This window comes from Hemibagrus wyckioides, linkage group LG07 (assembly GCF_019097595.1).
Source record: "Hemibagrus wyckioides isolate EC202008001 linkage group LG07, SWU_Hwy_1.0, whole genome shotgun sequence".
NCBI classification, from domain to species: domain Eukaryota; kingdom Metazoa; phylum Chordata; class Actinopteri; order Siluriformes; family Bagridae; genus Hemibagrus; species Hemibagrus wyckioides.
The window spans coordinates 1202947-1222366 of NC_080716.1; the positions used below are offsets into that span (position 1 = coordinate 1202947).

The 19420-nt window shown below is 41.8% G+C and overlaps 3 protein-coding genes across 3 annotated transcripts; 1 reads left to right on the top strand and 2 right to left on the bottom strand.

Moving 5' to 3' along the window:
- Positions 1-63: 63 nt before the first annotated feature.
- zte38 (zebrafish testis-expressed 38) lies at positions 64-7535 on the bottom strand. The gene is made up of 12 exons (XM_058396005.1): positions 6724-7535; positions 5832-5976; positions 5588-5651; positions 4101-4137; positions 3998-4018; positions 3874-3900; positions 3674-3741; positions 1352-1500; positions 1012-1220; positions 520-562; positions 395-438; positions 64-316 (listed from the first exon to the last, which is right to left on the bottom strand). Exons 1-12 carry the CDS (start codon positions 6772-6774, stop codon positions 278-280), a joined length of 897 nt encoding a protein of 298 aa, XP_058251988.1. The 5' UTR covers positions 6775-7535; the 3' UTR covers positions 64-277.
- Positions 7536-7827: 292 nt separating this feature from the next.
- Positions 7828-9902, bottom strand: prdx1 (peroxiredoxin 1). Its single transcript, XM_058396009.1, has 6 exons — positions 9766-9902; positions 8878-8995; positions 8640-8793; positions 8415-8537; positions 8175-8305; positions 7828-8015 (listed from the first exon to the last, which is right to left on the bottom strand). Exons 2-6 carry the CDS (start codon positions 8981-8983, stop codon positions 7930-7932), a joined length of 600 nt encoding a protein of 199 aa, XP_058251992.1. The 5' UTR covers positions 8984-8995; positions 9766-9902; the 3' UTR covers positions 7828-7929.
- A 2880-nt stretch (positions 9903-12782) lies between these two features.
- fzr1b (fizzy/cell division cycle 20 related 1b) lies at positions 12783-19219 on the top strand. Its single transcript, XM_058395337.1, has 15 exons — positions 12783-13003; positions 13527-13657; positions 14463-14564; positions 14644-14707; positions 14829-14956; positions 15052-15134; positions 15234-15339; positions 17195-17272; positions 17357-17422; positions 17611-17713; positions 17790-17971; positions 18050-18283; positions 18381-18485; positions 18590-18682; positions 18868-19219. Exons 2-15 carry the CDS (start codon positions 13583-13585, stop codon positions 18907-18909), a joined length of 1461 nt encoding a protein of 486 aa, XP_058251320.1. The 5' UTR covers positions 12783-13003; positions 13527-13582; the 3' UTR covers positions 18910-19219.
- Positions 19220-19420: the final 201 nt, after the last annotated feature.

Below are 19420 nucleotides of genomic sequence, written 5' to 3' on the forward strand. Positions count from 1 at the left end.
CTGTTGCTTATGTAACTGTAATAATTACAGATGATTTCTATTTAAGAAGCAGAACGTAATAAATGAAAATATTTCCATGCAGTCATTGTGGACTGCAGATATTTTTTTCCCTCTTTTTCTAGACTTTTATTGAATTACAATCTTCGAACATTTTGAACAGCAAAACCTTCCAAGTTACAACAGTTAAATAACTCAAAACAAAGGTACAAATAGATACAAGTATACACATACTGCAAAAACCTCAGTCCAAACAAACTGCCCCAGAGTGCTTTTAAAGTTATTTCCTCCGTCTCTTCGCCAGTTTGTTGACTCCTTTCTGACAACAGAAAAATTAATAGTAGTTAAAATATAAAATCTGGTTTATTTTTTAATTTGCGTGTAGAATCGCTCCTACCTTCGCTGGGGCTTTTGTGGGTTGCTTGAACTGCGCAGCCGACTCTAGACAGAAATGTTTACGGAGCTAATGACGAATAATAAACCTCTTTGAGGACTTCCAGAGATGTCAGAAAATAAACTTACCGTCCTCAGATGGCAGATCCTCCTCCCTGCACTGTCCAGGCATCTATTTCAGAAAAAAATGTAATTTAATGGCATCTGGACATACAGTGGTGAGGAAGTTACAGCTTTGATTCAATTCAATTCTATTTTATTTGTATAGCACTTTTCACAATGAACATTGTCTCAAAGCAGCTTTACAGAACATAAACAAAAAACACAGTGTAAAAAGGCCTAGATGTCAGACAAAATCATCCCCAGTGAGTTAGCCTGAGGTGACTGTGGCAAGGAAAATCTCCCTTAGGTGGTATGAGGAAGAAACCTTGAGAGGAACCAGAATCAAAAGGAAACTTCATCCTTATCTGGGTGACACCTGAATCTGAATTATAAATTATTCTAAACACCGTGTCCTAATAAACAAATGTCCTTATGCACGACAGGACATAATAAATATCACTAGACGCTAAACACTAAAGGTTGAAAACCACTTCATCTCTATATTTTATTGAACATCACCTCCTGCATGGAGTCCTGGACGTTCTCTCTCAGGTGGTCGCCCTCCTGCAGTTTACTCACACGGCCCTGCTCGGCCGCCACTCCCACCTTCAGCACGTGGAATGGAGTTTGCAGGTCTCCTACTCTGAAGTGCACGGCTGTGCCCTCGAACCACAGGCTGTCACACACTCCCTCCTTAAAGCCTGGCGGCTCGTAGTCCAGTGGGGTCACTGTCACATTTCAAACAGAATTAATGAGCACCATTAGTGTCCAGATATTGGCTAAAATGCTGGATATTTACAGTATGTTGTTTCAGAACTTCTGCGCTGTGTTTACTCTGAGCTACGGATGTTTGTTTTACCATCGTCGTAGTAGTAGAGCTTCATGGTGAGATGGACGTCATCGGGCAGAGCGTCCAGATTCTGCATGAGCAGAAACAGCTTTCTGATCAGCAGAACCGAGGCTTTCTTTGTGTCCTCCATGGTCAGGCTCATCTCAATGTTCTCATTTCTTCAACATAAAAAAATAAATAAATAAAGATGAGATGTATTAGTACAAGTCATGAATGGGACACAATGGGTTGTAATATAAAGTCAATTCTGAATGTTTAGTTAAATATTTGGAATGAATGAGCAGAGTATCTATAAGGTATAGCCTGTACTACTTTTCTATTCTAGTATTCATATCCTGTTGTCTACCACTATAGCTTCTACTGGACAGGAAACACTAATAGTTTCCCTTGCGCTTCCTGGAGGGGGTTGTGTGCCTTCTGCATTGCGACTGGGATCCCACAGGACTCGTGAGACCAAACCACAGGACTTCGACAGGAGTCAAGAGGTCACAAGTTTAAAGCTATACAAAATTAACCAATCCTGAGGCTATCTGTGGCTGGCTTAATATGCCTCAAAGGACATACACTATATTGCCAAAAGTATTCGCTCACCTGCCTTGACTCGCATATGAACTTAAGTGACATCCTATTCCTAATCCATAGGGTTCAATATGACGTCGGTCCACCCTTTGCAGCTATAACAGCTTCAACTCTTCTGGGAAGGCTGTCCACAAGGTTTAGGAGTGTGTTTATGGGAATTTTTGACCATTCTTCCAGAAGCACATTTGTGAGGTCACACACTGATGTTGGACGAGAAGGCCTGGCTCTCAGTCTCCGCTCTAATTCATCCCAAAGGTGTTCTATCGGGTTGAGGTCAGGACTCTGTGCAGGCCAGTCAAGTTCATCCACACCAGACTCAGTCATCCATGTCTTTATGGACCTTGCTTTGTGCACTGGTGCACAGTCATGTTGGAAGAGGAAGGGGCCGGCTCCAAACTGTTCCCACAAAGTTGGGAGCATGGAATTGTCCAAAATGTCTTGGTATGCTGAAGCATTCAGAGTTCCTTTCACTGGAACTAAGGGGCCGAGCCCAGCTCCTGAAAAACAACCCCACACCATAATCCCCCCTCCACCAAACTTTACACTTGGCACAATGCAGTCAGACAAGTACTGTTCTCCTGGCAACCGCCAAACCCAGACTCGTCCATCAGATTGCCAGATGGAGAAGCGCGATTCGTCACTCCAGAGAACGCGTCTCCACTGCTCTAGAGTCCAGTGGCGGTGTGCTTTACACCACTGCATCCGACGCTTTGCATTGCACTTGGTGATGTATGACTCGGATGCAGCTGCTCGGCCATGGAAACCCATTCCATGAAGCTCTCTGCGCACTGTTCTTGAGCTAATCTGAAGGCCACATGAAGTTTGGAGGTCTGTAGCGATTGACTCTGCAGAAAGTTGGTGACCTCTTCGCACTATGCGCCTCAGCATCCGCTGACCCCGCTCCGTCAGTTTACGTGGCCTACCACTTGGTGGCTGAGTTGCTGTCGTTCCCAAACACTTCCACGTTCTTATAATACAGCTGACAGTTGACTGTGGAATATTTAGGAGCGAGGAAATTTCACGACTGGATTTGTTGCACAGGTGGCATCCTATCACAGTTCCACGCTGGAATTCACTGAGCTCCTGAGAGCGACCCATTCTTTCACAAATGTTTGTAAAAACAGTCTGCATGCCTAGGTGCTTGATTTTATACACCTGTGGCCATGGAAGTGATTGGAACACCTGATTCTGATTATTTGGATGGGTGAGCGAATACTTTTGGCAATATAGTGTATTTACTAGCCTGGTTGGTAGCTGCTATGTAATAGCAGAGAGCTATTAAGTGGGTGGGAATTGGCAAATGACCAGATTGGGAGATAATAGTAAGCAGGAAGCTGTTGCTTTCACTGAGGTCAGAAGCAGACAACGAAAGTGCACGTACTAGGCTGTTTACAGTGATAACAGTGACAAAATAAATGCTTTGCACTACAGCTACACGGTTGAGGAAAGCTTTTACTTCTTTGTTTTAAAAGTCAAAATCTATAATACATTTGAACCATAACACTGTCCGAAGTACTCGAATCCTACTAAACGCGGTCCAGAGTTTTGCTTTATAATGTGTGAGAAGAATTATTCTGTATAGCTCTGTACCTCATGGCACTACACAGTATTAGTTTTTTTCCTGCGCTCCTATCAAACACAATGAGTGGGGTGTGTTGATTAGCTGATGTTTACAAGGAGACGACACGCAGTGAAGAGGTGCTCGGAAAGTCCTTGGTTGATGTCTACAAATGACCTTGGCTCACTTCTTACCTGAGGATGTCCATCTGAGGCCCATTGTTTGTGTATTTGAACTTGAACTGGTAAGACTCTATGACATGCTGGATGAAGGAACATTAAAGGTACATTTTATATATATACATATATATATATATTTACATATTTATATATATATATACATTTCTGTGGCACTTAATAATAAGGTTAAATACAGATGATAAAATGTAACGCACATTTGTGTCATCTGGGTCTCTGTGTACCTGTTTAAAAGAAGATTATAAATTACACACACAAGACTACAAAGATATGATATTTATGATATTCTCTGTGTGAACTATGTAATACCTATACACTTACACCAATGAGCACGATCTGCAGCTGTAACAAACAATACAGCACTATTCAATCTTCAGTCACAACAATCACGATCATGTCAAACTCGAGAATGACCGGAACTTACGTATCTCTTCTCCAGAGCATCGAAACACCCCATTAACCTTAAAAAAAAAACAAAAACAAGAAACATTAACAGCTCATCTTTATTTCAGATTGTGAGACCTGACCAGTGTATTGATATAAACGTTCATACTGTATGCTGTGATAAGGCAAACAGGAAGTGCAGATGATAACAGGTATTTCATGTTCTCCTGTCATACACGACCTCTCAGTATATCTGTATAGACATTACGAAGCTTAACATTATGACCACCTGACTAATATTGTGTTTGTCCCCCTTTTGCTGCCAAAACAGCCCTGAACCATCGAGGCACGGACTCCACTAGATCCCTGGGGTTGTGCTGTGGTATCTGGCACCAAGATGTTAGCAGCAGATCCTTTACTTTGAGAGGTGGGACCTCCATGGATTGGACTAGTTTGTCCAGCAAATCCCACAGGTTCTGGATTGGATTGAGATCTGGGGAATTTGGAGGCCAAGTCAATCATTGCTGCTGAAATCAATCATCCTGCTGAAAGAGGCCACAGCCATCAGGGAATAACGACGGCTGATGGTCTGCAACAATGCTTGGGTAGGTGGTACGTGTCAAAGTAACATCCACATGGATGGCAGGACCCAAGGTTTCCCAGCAGAACATTGGCCAAAGCAGGACACTGCCTCCCCCGGCTTGCCTTCTTCCCATAGTGCATCCTGGTGCCATGTGTTCCCCAGGTAAGCGACATGCATGCACCCAGCGATCCATGTGATTCATCAGACCAGGCCACCTTCTTCCATTGCACTGTGGTCCAGTTCTGATGCTCACGTGCCCATTGCTGGCGCTTTCGGCGGTGCACAGGGGTCAGCATGGTCACCCTGACTGGTCTGCGGCTATGCAGCCCCATACGCAACAAACTGTCATTCTATCAGAACCAGCATTAACTTCTTCAGCAATTTGAGCAACAGTAGCTCGTCTGTTGGATCAGATCACACGGGTCAGCCTCCGCTCCCTGAGCCTTGGCTGCCCATGACCCTGTCATCAGTTCACCACTGTTCCTTCCTTGGACCACTTTTGATAGATACTGTCCACTGCAGACCGGGAACACCCCACAAGAGCTGCAGTTTTGGAGATGCTCTGATCCAGTGGTCTAGCCATCACAATTTGGTCCTTCATCAAACTCACTCAAATCCTTATGCTTGTCCATTTTTCCTGCTTCTAAGGAAAAAATGTTCACTTGCTACCTAATATACCCCACCCACTAACAGATGCCATGATGAGGAGATCATCAGTCTTATTCACGTCATAAGACTGGTCATAATGTTATGCCTGATTGTTGTATGACCAATTCTTTTATTTCTAGCTAAACTAAACATTTGAAACCTAAGTAGTGTCTAAATCATATAGTGGGTGAAGGCTACTACTATTTGTGTCAGAAGAGTGTGTGTGTGTGTGTGTGTGCAACATGCTAGTGAACAGTTTAAACCATCTTTTAGAATGTCTTAAGTTGTTCACTCACCACTTGACAATTTTGCAGGCTCCTGCAGAGGCGCAGTCTTCTTTAAGAATTTTGATGCATAAATCTACATTTTTTGAAAACCATACATATATATATATATATATATAATGTTAAATAACGAAAGTTGTTCCCTTTTCCCAGAATAATAATTCTGAGTCTACAAGGGATTTAAAGCAGTCTTTTATACTGGACTCATTTATTTACACGTCGTCGGCTAATAAGACTGAAATACTTATTAGAACACCTTCTAAGTAGCGGGTTCGATACGCGTCTTCTGGAAAGATCCCACGCAGGTATGTTATAGAGGACACGGCCAGGACCAGCATTCGCTTCACAAACACCAGCGACTGCTCCTGGCTTCTCAGCTCCTGATGGAATAAGCTGTCCCACTGAAAGCATTTCAGACATTAACACGTTAATTAACGTGACCTAGCTATTAGCGATTACGCAGCTTTAGAAACAGTATCTCAGCCACAATGTTAACTTTTTGGGCATAAACAAAAAATGTAGAGAATTTTTTTTTTTTTTTTTGCGTATTTTAACACATCAATATAAACAGGTGTTTGTGTTAAATGTAAAAATAAAACATTTCTAAACATTAACCATATATACAATATACATATAAAAACAAACAAACAAAAGAAAATAATGCTGTGACGTCTAATACACCATGTTTCTTCGATTACTCTTATAAAAAAATATATAAAAATATATAGTATCATAAACAGATATGATTATATTATTTAGATAAATAATATAATCAATTTTTTGATTATATTATTTAGATAAATAAAAAAAATTAATAACTGAGTTTAAATTTGTCTAACTAATGTAATTGTAAGTTTGCACATTTAATAGCACGTATTAACTGTTGTAGTAATAATAATTAATAATTGTTTATCATTATTAATAGCAATCAAAACGCATATTTGCTTTATTAATTGATAAATTATTATTAAAAAACATTTTTTACTTCAAATAATCATGCAACTACAATTTTTTTTGTCTGTTTGTTGGTTTATTTTGTCCACCACTTACTAATTATGGTGTGGCTAAGCTAAGCAGCTAGTTACATGTTTACTATAACTAAAATACTAGTCAGTTAGCTGGACTGGATAAATCTGAGGTAAATTTACCTCAGCAGTCTCCTGCTTTGCTTTCCCTCGCTTTCTCAGCACGGTTGCCATTAACTGTGTTTAATATATAGGCCAATTCTTTTATTTCTAGCTAAATTAAACAACTGCTTTGCTCGCAATAAAATGTTTAAATATCACTTTTAACGTGTCTAATTCGTAGAAACGACATCAGTCTGCTGACAGGAGACCGCTGTTAGCCACGACGCTAACGCACGTCGTGTCTGTTGGAGGAGCTCGCGAACGCTCGCGCGAATCACTCAACTGAATCGTTTAGCGAATCGACTCGCAGATTAGTGTTAGCAGAAACTGAATCGTTTAGGAATCGACTCGAAGATCAGTGTTAGCAGAAATTGAATCGTTTAGGAATCGACTCGGACATCAGTGTTAGCAGAAATGCGCTAGTCTATAATGTCATTTCTTATTAAAAAATGAGCAGACAAAACGGCTGTAACATACAAAACTCTAAATAGACACAGTAACCCGAGCTTGCTGTATTTTAATAGTGCAATTGCAAAATCTATTGTGTGCATGTTTACATGTTCACCATGGACTTGGTTGGTGTCTGAGGTCTGCTTCATTTGGAACTATATTATTATCAAAATCTCATTTCACACAACATATTCTTTAAATTTGAAAGCAACAGAATCTAGATTATATAATACCAAGACCTTTATTTGAGGTTTGTAGCAAATACGAGTTGATTTAGGATCGAAACCTGCACAATAATTCCTGTATATCTCTCTTCCTGTAACTTGATTACTTTTAACCAGTTAATTTTTTTTTTATCATGTAAACTGTATAAATAAACATCCTAAATGATACGCTTTATCGTTAAGTTAGGTTAGATCTGTTACAAAATCCGTCTCTCAGCCAGTCTTAGCACTTGCCCAAGTTCCTGCCATTCCCTCAACGTCTTGTGTTACAAAATCTCTTCTTACTGAAACCAGAAAGCAAGAATAAAATGCCCAGCTCTGTTATTTTCTTTCTTTCTTTCTTTTTTTTATCTCACAAAAGGAAAACACAGAAAGGTGTAAACATACAAAATAGTAGTCTTCTACACGACCATGTCATACTTCTCACAAAGTCACATGACGTAAACAACAATTACAATCCTACACGTTTATTTTCAGCTTAACAGAGTCATAATTGTTACTGAGGTGCCGGTAGTGTGGGGAATGTCGGACTACACTGCAGAGTCTTATGGGTTTAGTTTTGTTTGGAGAAGAAATCTTTGCTCTTCTGGACGTCGGGCTTGATCGTGTCCTTTCCGGGCTTCCATCCGGCTGGGCAGACTAGAAAACAATACGAGAAGAAGCATCATTAAAGACTGAATTAGTAATATACTGGCTACATTGCGGAAACCTAGTCAAAGAAAGGTTTATAACACATTAATAACAACCTTTGAATGCTGATTTGCATTTGTTGTACGTTTATTACATGAATTCACTCACCTTCTCCGTGTTTGTCGGTGAACTGAAAGGCCTGCACCAGACGCAGCGTCTCGTCGATGGAGCGACCGACCGGCAGGTCGTTGATGGTTATCTGCCTCAGGATGCCTTTATCGTCGATGATGAAGAGGCCTCTGAGAAGAAACGTGAACTTCAGGTGATGTCCACATACATATCCATGGTTCTCGCCGACTAAAACTAGCTTGACACAAATCTCAGTTCTGAGAAAATATTTCAACACACCTGTAAGCAATGCCTTCGTCCTCCTTCAGTACACCATAATCTTGAGAGATAGTTCGTTTGGTGTCGGCCACCAGAGGGACCTTCATATGTCCAAGGCCACCTTGCTTCCTAGGGGTGTTTATCCTGAGACACAGAAGGAGAGGAATGTTACAATTATCAGCAAAACTTTGGTCAAACTATGTAGTGAATTCTGTCTCTTCAGGATTAAACCATATGATTGCTCACCAGGCCAGATGGCAGAAATGCGAGTCCACAGACGCGCCGATCACCTCGCAGTTGATCTTCTTGAATTCATCTGCAGCGTCGCTGAAGGCGATGATCTCGGTGGGACACACAAAGGTGAAGTCCAGAGGGTAGAAGAAGAAAACTACATACTTCCCTGCAGAGAAAAAAAGTTGCTCTTAAACATCAGCGGTCTTGCAACTTCCTGTATTCGATAGTGCGTGTAAATAAAAGGTCATACCTCGATAATCAGACAATTTCAGATCCTTAAACTGGCCGTCGGGCATCACCGCCTTGGCCGTGAAGTCAGGGGCAGGTTTGCCAATTTGTGCTTTGCCGGCTGACATCTTCGGTTTGGACTAAAAAGAGGAAAGAGAGTGGTTTCATTGCAAAAAGCACTGAAGCAATGATGGAACAATAACAAAAAAAAGTGCACAGTAGTTTGAGAGGATTTAAATGCAACATGCAGTGATGCTAAACAAGACGTTGTGCATGAAATACATAAAATGCTGAATGGAAATCAATGACAGTCATTCAGCTCAATCAGGCATGAAATCTGAATCCAGGCTTTATCACTTCCTCAATTTCGCAACCATTTGTTCGAGGCAAGGTCCAGATTCTGGCACACCTACTACTTACAACCATTCATTCAGATACATCTACCTCATTTAAACATTTATTCACGCTTAAGGATTGAACAGAAAGAAAGTCGCCATTTTAGACTAGAAGAAAAGCCGACTGTAACTTTTGCTGCACTTTTCTCCGGTTCTCTGGCTGCGTTCCAAACAGCTCCCTGTTTCCTACACCTGCGCACTACACCGAGGATTAAATGATACAGTCTACATCCACTCTGTAGTGTACTAGGAGCTGATTTGGGACTCGGCCCAGTGTCATTCAACAGGTTCTGCTCTCAAAACAAATACGCCATAGGAAAATACGTGAAGGTTAATAATTCTATAACTATTTAACCGTGCAGTTTATTCAATACTACGTAACGTTTATTGTAAATTAAATTAGCAGCGCGAAAGCTAGTTAAAATTCAAACGTTTCTTTAAACCCCAAAAACGAGTATATAAACCATACCTAGATATATATTTTTTTAAAGTATTATTTTTAAAGAAAGACCTACCTTCGGCTCCTTCTCAGTGGGACGGTACAAAAACCCGAGGATCCGCGGTGGCGCGTGTGTTTATATAGCCAACGCTGAACTCTCGCGAGATTTCGATGACCCAGGGCAGAATACATAGGCGGTAGAAGAAAGACAGAAGTGGTCTGTTTTGCCTCAGCTAGCATGACTTTGCACATTTTCTGTCCTCTTGCATAGTTGTCTTAATGCCAAGGAAACGATAAATTAAATCTCCATTGTCTGGAGAATTGGCCCCAGGTTCTGAAGTAAACCAAACTAAGTGCTGAAGAAGACTCACACTTTCCCCACTCCTAACTAATACTAGTAGTAATTTAACTAACTGTTTTTGCAAGGTGACTAGCATCAGGAGTTTGATTTAGGAAAACAAAATCTGTTAAAGATGCCTCCCGTATATACAAGGCTATATGATTGACCCGAATAAACATAGAGGACGATGAGAAAAAGGCCCTCTTCATCTCTCTTAACCATGACAGACCTTTCTCAGGTGTCTGCCATGTCAGGTGGACGATGAGCCTTTGAGGAAATTTTTGACGGGTCTAAAAAGTCCTACACAATTCATCCAGGTTCTGTAGCTGGATTTCTAGTTAACGGTGACTGAACCATCCTAAAATCTAGTACAAGTAGTTACTATTATTCAGTAACTACTACGTATAACAAACAACATTGAAGGAAAGTGTGTTGTGGTTTCGTCTATACGCTCATCCTCTAGTGCTGTGTCACAGTGATGAGAACGACTAGTGTTAGCTCATTTTGTCCTCCAAGATGACTCTTTATACAAAGCCACACCTTTATGTATTCATTTCAAGCAATTTTTTTGCCTCTTACTTCCTCGTGTTCCTTGAGGAAGAGGTGCTCTCTTAAAATCTGCTCGCGTATTGCTTCGTCACTACACGTGAAGCAGGAGAAAGTGTCATTTGCACATTGTGTCCTCTGTCCCTCTCGTCTTGCGTGGCTTTGTCTGTCCATCTCGTTGTCATGGCGACGGCATTGGAGGGCACTGATAAGAGGCACACATATTAAAACGCAGCTGCCTGCTTTCATCCGAATAAAAAAGCAGACCCAAAGCAGTAGGTTGAAGGGTGAAGCACTTCAAACACGGCGACACAGAAAACGCCGGAATAATTAAGGAACAAATTGTGATCTGTAATGTGAGACACAAGGCCTTTGTGGTGTTTCACAGGGTTTCAAAGCTTGAAATTGTTTCAGGAAATGAAAGTGTATGATTTTTTTTATATTTTTTTTTATCATACAGCAGTTGGTCAGAAGGTGTGGAATTTTCTCAAACAGTTATAGAAGGAGTCTCCAGTTGCTGGACCTGTCTTATTAACCTTTTATATCAAAGTATCTACACCAAAACCCTCAGATCCAGTCACAAGGCAGATGCTTTCACTTCCAACTCCTGAGCACATAATCATGTGAGTTAATAGGAAAACTCACCAGGAGTCAGAGTTAGATTAAGTCAAATGTAATGGTGACAAAGTGAAAGTTCATCTTCAGGGGATTTCACTAAATGGCTTGAGGCATTTCTTGAGATAGGTCTAGATCTGAAGTGTTTGTACACCAGAGTGCTGTTGAAATTTTTTGAGACGTTGATTCATTTTCTAGAAGGAACGTTCTCGTTTCTGTAGTGGGTGTAAGGCAGGTGTGTGTAAAATGATCGACATGAAGCTGTATAAACAGAATCTCCTGTCAGAGGTAAAGCAATAAGTTTTAAGGTTGAAGGAAAATGTTAAGCCTGGTGAGGGAACGACAGCATGACTGTGTTTGTTTTTGTTTAGTTTTTTTCCCTGTGTGATGAAAGAGAGACCCTTGAGTGTCATTGTTAACATTTCCTAGAACGCAGCCATTTTCCCCTGCTGTGCAGTTCCTGTTTAAAAGCCTCTCAGGCCTCTTGGTGGTTCTGGCAGCTCATCACAGACAGGCCTGGACTCATCCATGTCTTTCTCACACACAGAGACAAGAAACTGATTCCCAACTGACTGATTAAAACCTAAAGCAATGAATAGATATCATGCCTTCTAATGTATTGATTGTATTAATAATCATTTGCCCAGCTGAAGGCTCCCTGAACCCCTCCACTTTCTCATTGTCCTGCTCACCAGCAGCTAATCACATGTAGAGTCATGATACTCTATAGAATCCCAACACTGACTAGAATTTGTTCGTACTGATCAGAAATGTCTGGTGGAACAGAATGTAAGTGTACTGAGAGAAAGAGTTAACTGTAGGCACGGACATCCAGGCACAGGCACAGGCAAATAAAGTTATCAGGTAAATAAAGGTGTTTTCACCCTCCGCATGTCACACATGGCTATGTGGGGTAATACATCTGATTCATTACATTTTATTTATTTATTTATTTTATTATTTATTTATTTATTTATTAACTGACAAGCCATATGCATGGAAAGACAATAAATGTGTGGTTTCCACCTATTATCACTGTGTCAAATAATAAGAAATAAAGTGATTTTGTACAAATAAAAAAAATCATTATGATTTAAAGACTTTCTACACGTTTTATTTATTTATTTATTTATTTATTAAAAGAAGTAAATCTGCACCCATATTTTTTCTACATCTTTACTTATTGATATTATTCCTAAAATTAAAAAAAAGAAATTGTGTGAGATATTTAATTAACCTTTAAAGATAAAAATAAATAAATATGAAAATAAAAAACACCTAAATATAGAAAAATTAATTACTTGAAATGTATGCAGAAAATAGTTTAAAATAAGATTAAAATAATAATAATTATTATCATATAATATTTAATAATAACTATAAATAATATTTAAGGATAAATATAAATACATTATAAATAAATAATATTTAATTTAAAAAAAATTATTATAATCATTATTGGTATTAGAGCGCCCCCTATAGCTACCTTTTGGTAAATTCGCGTCGTTTTCCCACCCGCATTCCGATTAAACTAGCCCTGGTACCGGCTGCAGGAGGCGTGTCCTTTGGAATACAGGTGTGTAAAAAAATAAAGCGTCGCAGCTGATTGCTCCGCCATCTTGACAGAAACGTAAACATTCAGTCTCACTCGGTGTAACTGGAAAGCTAGCTGTGAATCTGTTTACAGCTCAATAAGACACACAAAAGGGCTGTTTCCTGAGCTTTTGTCAGCACATGCATTTTTACAAAATGATAACTGAGAGGTCGGATACGCGAAACGCCCCGTAATTGCGTTTCGTGAGCAGCAAAACAGGTAAGGTTGGCTACACCTAGCTAGCTGGAGTAGGAAGCTGGCGTTATCTTAGTATCTGGCTTAGTATGTCAGCTTTTAATTTAAGGCGAACACTGATTAAACCACTAGTCGGAAGTGTTACGGTGAGCTAGATTGCTGTAGTTAGGTAGTTGTAAGCGGTTAATGCAAATGCTAGTCGTGCTCGTGCTGTGTCCGGTTAGCTACCATGGCAACTGTGGTGTTGTGGTGTGGTGCGCTGTTAAAATCGAGCTGGCTTTTACATAACCCCAAAGTGCTAAATATGATCAGACATCCTGTTAGTGTAGGATAAACACCTGCACTGTGGAAATGTAAACATGCAGGTGAACAGACACAGGTAGATTCAGATGAACACCTTTAGAGAGGAGGAAGATCTGCCTTGACTTCAGAAGAGTAATGCAAGAACATTGAATGAAACAGCTTTACAGACAGATGAACACATTTAGAGCCACCTTACACCAGAGCCAATTTTACACCATGTTGTGTAAAATTTTTATTTGTCCAGGGATGGAAGAGGTGGGAGGAGCTGCGAGCGCAGACTGAGGCAAAGACAGAGCGGAAATGGACCAGGATTATGAGAGACGCCTCCTCAGGCAGATCAACCACCAGAACCTGCCCAATGGTCACGTGTCCAAGGTTGAGGAGGATCGTTTTCTTACAGCTTCATACTATGAAACAGAATGTGTCTCTGGAGAGAGATGTGTGTTTCATACACTATATTGCCAAAAGCTCCAAATCACTGAGATCAGGTGTTGTTTTTTGGCCCTTTAGTTCCAGTTAAAAGAATGCTTCAGCTTCATACCAAGACATTTTGGACATTTTTATGCTTTGTGGGTCCTGACATCAACCTGACAGAACACCTTTGGGATGAATTAGTGCAGAAACTGCGAGCCAGACCTTCTCGTCCAACATCAGTGCCTGACCTCACAAATGCGCTTCTAGAGGAATGGTCAGAAATTCCCATACACACACTCCTAAAGCCTTCTCAGAAGAGTTGAAGCTGTTATAACTGCAAAGGTCGGGACAACTCCATATTACATTCATGTGCATGTAAAGGCAGACATCCCAGTTTTGGCCTGGCTCACAGTCTCCGCTCTAATTCATCCCAAAGGGGTTCTATCAGGTTGAGGTCAGGACACTGTGCAGGCCAGTCAAGTTCCTATACACACAAAGTCGCTGATCCATGTCTTTATGGAGCTTGCTTTGTGCACTGGTGTGCAGTCATGTTGGAACAGGAAGGGGTCGTCCACAAACTGTTCCCACAAAGAGCATGAAATTGTCCAAAATGTCTTGGTATGAAGCTGAAGCATTAAGAGTTCCTTTCACTGGAACTAAGGGGCCGAGTCCAACCCCTGAAAAACAACACCTGAATTCAATGATTTTGGAGGGGTGTCCCAAAACTTTTTGAAATATATGTGTGTTATTTTTTTTCTATGCGCAGTCTGGCTTTGCCACATGCAGTCCGGTCAGTGTTAAGTCAGGCGACAGGTTCATACCTACTCGTGCAGGAAGCAACTGGAGCATCAACTTCCATTACGCCAATGTATGTTATGTTCATTGTTTAAGCTTTGGAGCTTTGGTTGTTTCCGTGAATGTGCCACCTAAACCTATCGATTTTGCAGGAAAACTGCTGGTCACCTAACCAGAATCAGCGCTCAAAGGACGCCAGTGCAGACAGTGGAAAGGGTAAAGTGCAGTTAGGAGATTGTTAAGAGAAGGTTTTATCCTAGATCTCCATTATATGATACGCTTGGTTCAGTAATTTATTTTCATTGTATGGAGGTCACTAATCTGTGTATCCGTACAGACGCAGTGGCCTATGCTGCTTTGCTGCGGAACGAGCTCCTGGGAGCGGGTATCGAGACCGTCCCCGACCCTCACACAGATGACCGACGGCATGCCATCCTCTCACAGGACATACACAGCCTCTTCAGGGTGAGCCCCTCCCACAGTGTGTGTGTGTGTGTGTTTATCACTGTGCTCAATCTGTAGGCAAAAGTAACAAGATGTCTTTTTTTTGTTTCTTCCAGTACACAATTCACACAAAGAGAGTGCCTTTCGACAGCGGCAACGAAATCTCCCCGTATTCACTCTCTCCGCTCAGCAACAAAAGGTAGCTAGAGGTGTGGTCCTCATTTCCTCTCGCACACTGTTTCCTCACATGTCCATATGGGTCTCAGTGTTGTGTTTGTGTATGTGTGTGTGTCTGCAGTCACAAGCTGTTGCGGTCACCGCGAAAGCCGGCACGAAAGATCTCCAAAATTCCCTTCAAGGTTCTGGATGCACCGGAGCTGCAGGATGACTTCTACCTTAATCTGGTACACACGGCTATTTTAGACTGTTCTACAATAATGTAACATTAACATCATTTTAATTTATTACCAAATATAATATAATATAATATATGAGCTTACAATTTCAGTTTTTTAATTAAGAGGCCACACCTCTTTCCCTGATACTGACAGGTTTAGAAGCCACACCTCCTTCACTGATACTGACAGGTTTAGACGCCACACCTCCTTCACTGATACTGACAGGTTTAGAAGCCACACCTCCTTCACTGATACTGACAGGTTTAGAAGCCACACCCCCTTGTTGAGATTAACAGCTTTAGAAGCCACACCTCCTTCACTGATACTGACAGGTTTAGACACCACACCTCCTTCACTGATACTGACAGGTTTAGACGCCACACCTCCTTCACTGATACTGACAGGTTTAGAAGCCACACCTCCTTCACTGATACTGACAGGTTTAGACACCACACCTCCTTCACTGATACTGACAGGTTTAGACGCCACACCTCCTTCACTGATACTGACAGGTTTAGAAGCCACACCTCCTTCACTGATACTGACAGGTTTAGAAGCCACACCTCCTTCACTGATACTGACAGGTTTAGAAGCCACACCCCCTTGTTGAGATTAACAGCTTTAGAAGCCACACCTCCTTCACTGATACTGACAGGTATAGAAGCCACACCCCCTTGTTGAGATTCACAGCTTTAGAAGCCACACCCCCTTGTTGAGATTCACAGCTTTAGAAGCCACACCTCCTTCACTGATACTGAAAGGTTTAGACACCACACCTCCTTCACTGATACTGACAGGTTTAGACGCCACACCCCCTTGTTGAGATTCACAGCTTTAGAAGCCACACCTCCTTTACTGATACTGACAGTCTTAGACGCCACACCTCCTTCACTGATACTGAAAGATTTAGAAGCCACACCTCCTACACTGATAATGATAGTTTTAGAAGCCACACCCCCTTGCTGAGATTAACAGCTTTAAAAGCCACACCTCCTTTACTAATACTGACAGTTTTAGAAGCCACACCCCCTTGTTAAGATTGATACTCCTTCACTGATACTGACAATTTTAGAAGCCACACACCCATTTTGAGATTGAAAGCTTTAGAAACCACACCTCCTTCACTGATACTGACAGGTTTAGAAGCCACGCCCCCTTGTTGAGATAGACGGCTTTAGAAGCCACACCTCCATCACTGATATTGACAGTTTTAGAAGCCCTCCCCCTTGTTGAGATCGATAGCTTTAGAAGCCACACCACCTTCACTGATACTGACAGGTTTAGAAACCACACCCCTTTGTTAAGATTGACAGCTTAAGTCACACCTCCTTCACTGACAGGTTTAGAAGCCACACCTCCCTCACTGACACTGGGAACACAGACTCCAAACACCTATTTTAAGAGACTGATTAACTAAATGGCCACACCTCCTTCCCTGATGGACAATGTCTGAGTCTGATTTGATTGAACCAGATCAGTGTGAGAAATTAAAGTGTGTTCCTTGTATCCAGTTCTCCAATTTAAGTCTGCCACAATTATCAGAGTCAATTTGGAATCAAAAATAAAAAATTATTTAATGTATATCAGCATAGGCATTTCTAGTCCTTTAGGTTGTTGCTGTCCTTGGTCCTGAAATTAAGCTTTACGCTATCTGGGGTCATTGGTCATGACACCCCCCTGCTGCTTGATACTCACTATTTTGAACTACTATATTACGTAACATCTTCAACACCAAATAAGCTACAGCAGTGTTTCTGCATGTAACTGATGCACCTTAGAGTTTATGTGTATTCTATGACCTGCATAACAATGGTCAGTGTAGATCCACGTTTAAAGTGTACACGTTCTGTGGTGTTAACAGGTAGACTGGTCAGCTGGAAACCTGCTCAGTGTTGGTCTTGGTGCTTGTGTGTACCTGTGGAGCGCCTGTACCAGTCAGGTATGTAAAAACACAGTGTAGTAAATCATTTTTGAATAGCTGATTTATCATCCGGTGGTCATTGTGTGTCGTTTTTGTTCACAGGTGACGAGGTTGTGTGATTTGTCAGTGGATGGAGACTCTGTGACTTCAGTCTGTTGGAATGAGAGGGTGAGTCCTCTCTACATTATTACTTAATGATTTCTCTATAAGAATATAAGAATTAATGTGACTTAGAAAGAAGTAGCAGACTGTATTTAGTGTCTTGAAGTCCACAACCACTTAATATTCAGTCTAAAACATGATGTATCTGTATTGTATATTGTATGTATCACGTCATTCTATTTTGTGTTCTGTAGGGAAGCTTGGTCGCAGTCGGAACCCACAAAGGCTTTGTGCAGATATGGGATGCAGCCGGAGGGAGGAAGCTAACCAGCCTGGAAGGACACTCGGCGCGTGTCGGTCCGTATTAATGCTTTACTTTATGATTATTTGTGAAAACTGATCAGTAACATGGTTTGCTATGTTGTTTTCTCAGGAGCTTTGGCGTGGAATGGTGAGCAGCTGTCCTCGGGCAGCAGGGACAGGGTGATCCTGCAGAGGGACGTCCGGGCGCCGCCGGCTGCTGAGAGGAGGCTGCAGGGCCACAGGCAGGAAGTCTGTGGCCTCAAGTGGTCCCCCGACCACCAGCATCTCGCCTCCGGAGGCAACGACAACAAGGTGAGGCTTATGAGGACAGTTATAACGAAAACGTCATGCCATACCTGGTATAATAGAATGTTCTGGTGCCTTGTGTAGCTGCTGGTGTGGAACAGCTCGAGCCTTGTGCCTGTGCAGCAGTACAGCGAGCATTTAGCGGCGGTGAAGGCCATCGCCTGGTCACCCCATCAGCACGGCCTCCTGGCATCCGGAGGAGGCACCGCTGACCGCTGCCTCCGCTTCTGGAACACGCTCACAGGACAGGCGCTGCAGAGCACTGACACCGGCTCACAGGTCTGCAACCTCGCCTGGTCCAAACACGCCAACGAGCTGGTGAGAGAACACACACTCTGAGGTCTGGCTGCTACGTAGATAGCAGAGTCATTTAGGACATGGTGAGCTTCTTACACACCTTCCTGGTGTCTTGCAGGTCAGCACACATGGTTATTCACAAAACCAGATCCTGGTGTGGAAATATCCATCACTCACGCAGGTGGCCAAGCTGACCGGACATTCGTACCGTGTGCTGTATTTGGTACGCTGGGACTTTACTGACCTTAAAAACTGATTGTGCCACTCAATTTGTTTGATCACATGTGATTAAACTTGATTTTTTGTGTGTGTGTGTGTGTTCACCAGGCTGTGTCTCCAGATGGCGAAGCTATAGTGACAGGAGCAGGAGATGAGACACTCAGGTTCTGGAATGTCTTCAGCAAAACACGCTGCACCAAGGTTAGACACGTGTATAAACACACACACACACACACACACACAAGCTATATATTACCATGTATACCAAATCTAGATGTTTCTAAAAATATTTTAAGCCCATAACCAGCTGTAAGTCGATTTCCTAACATTTCTCACATTGTGGTGCATTATGGGTAACTGCCGATGTTGCTGTACTGCCGTTTCAGGAATCCAAGTCAGTGTTGAATCTGTTCACCAGGATACGGTAGTGTCGGAGGCAAGAGGAGGCTTTTCAGAGAGAGCCTGACGTCTCTTCCTCCTCTTCATGCTCCTCCCCAGTGTCTTCGTAAAAAAAAATCCCACACCCGATGAGCGAGTCTGTTTGTTAGCGTCCCGACTTTCTTATTACTGTATCATGTGAGAGTCCAGAAGGACGTGGTGTATTGTAAGTAGAGAGAAACGGTTTATCTATACGTCTGTCGGAACGGCAGATATTTTCAATATTTTCTATGTGCTGATGCAAATGGGATCTTGTTATCCGACAGATGACCATACGGAAATAAACACACTACTGCAGGATCTCTGTTAGTAGTTTATGAAAATTTGTTGGTTGTTTTTTCGTTATTCGGTGTTGTGATGAATTGCAGTGTTATCATGGATCATTTGCTTACTGTAAACGTCAAAGTTTTAAAGCTAGCGTTAATACCACGTCTTGTATGAAGTTCTGTGTACAATGAAATACCCCTAAAACTCTAAAATTAGCTAGCTAGTGCTGAGGTT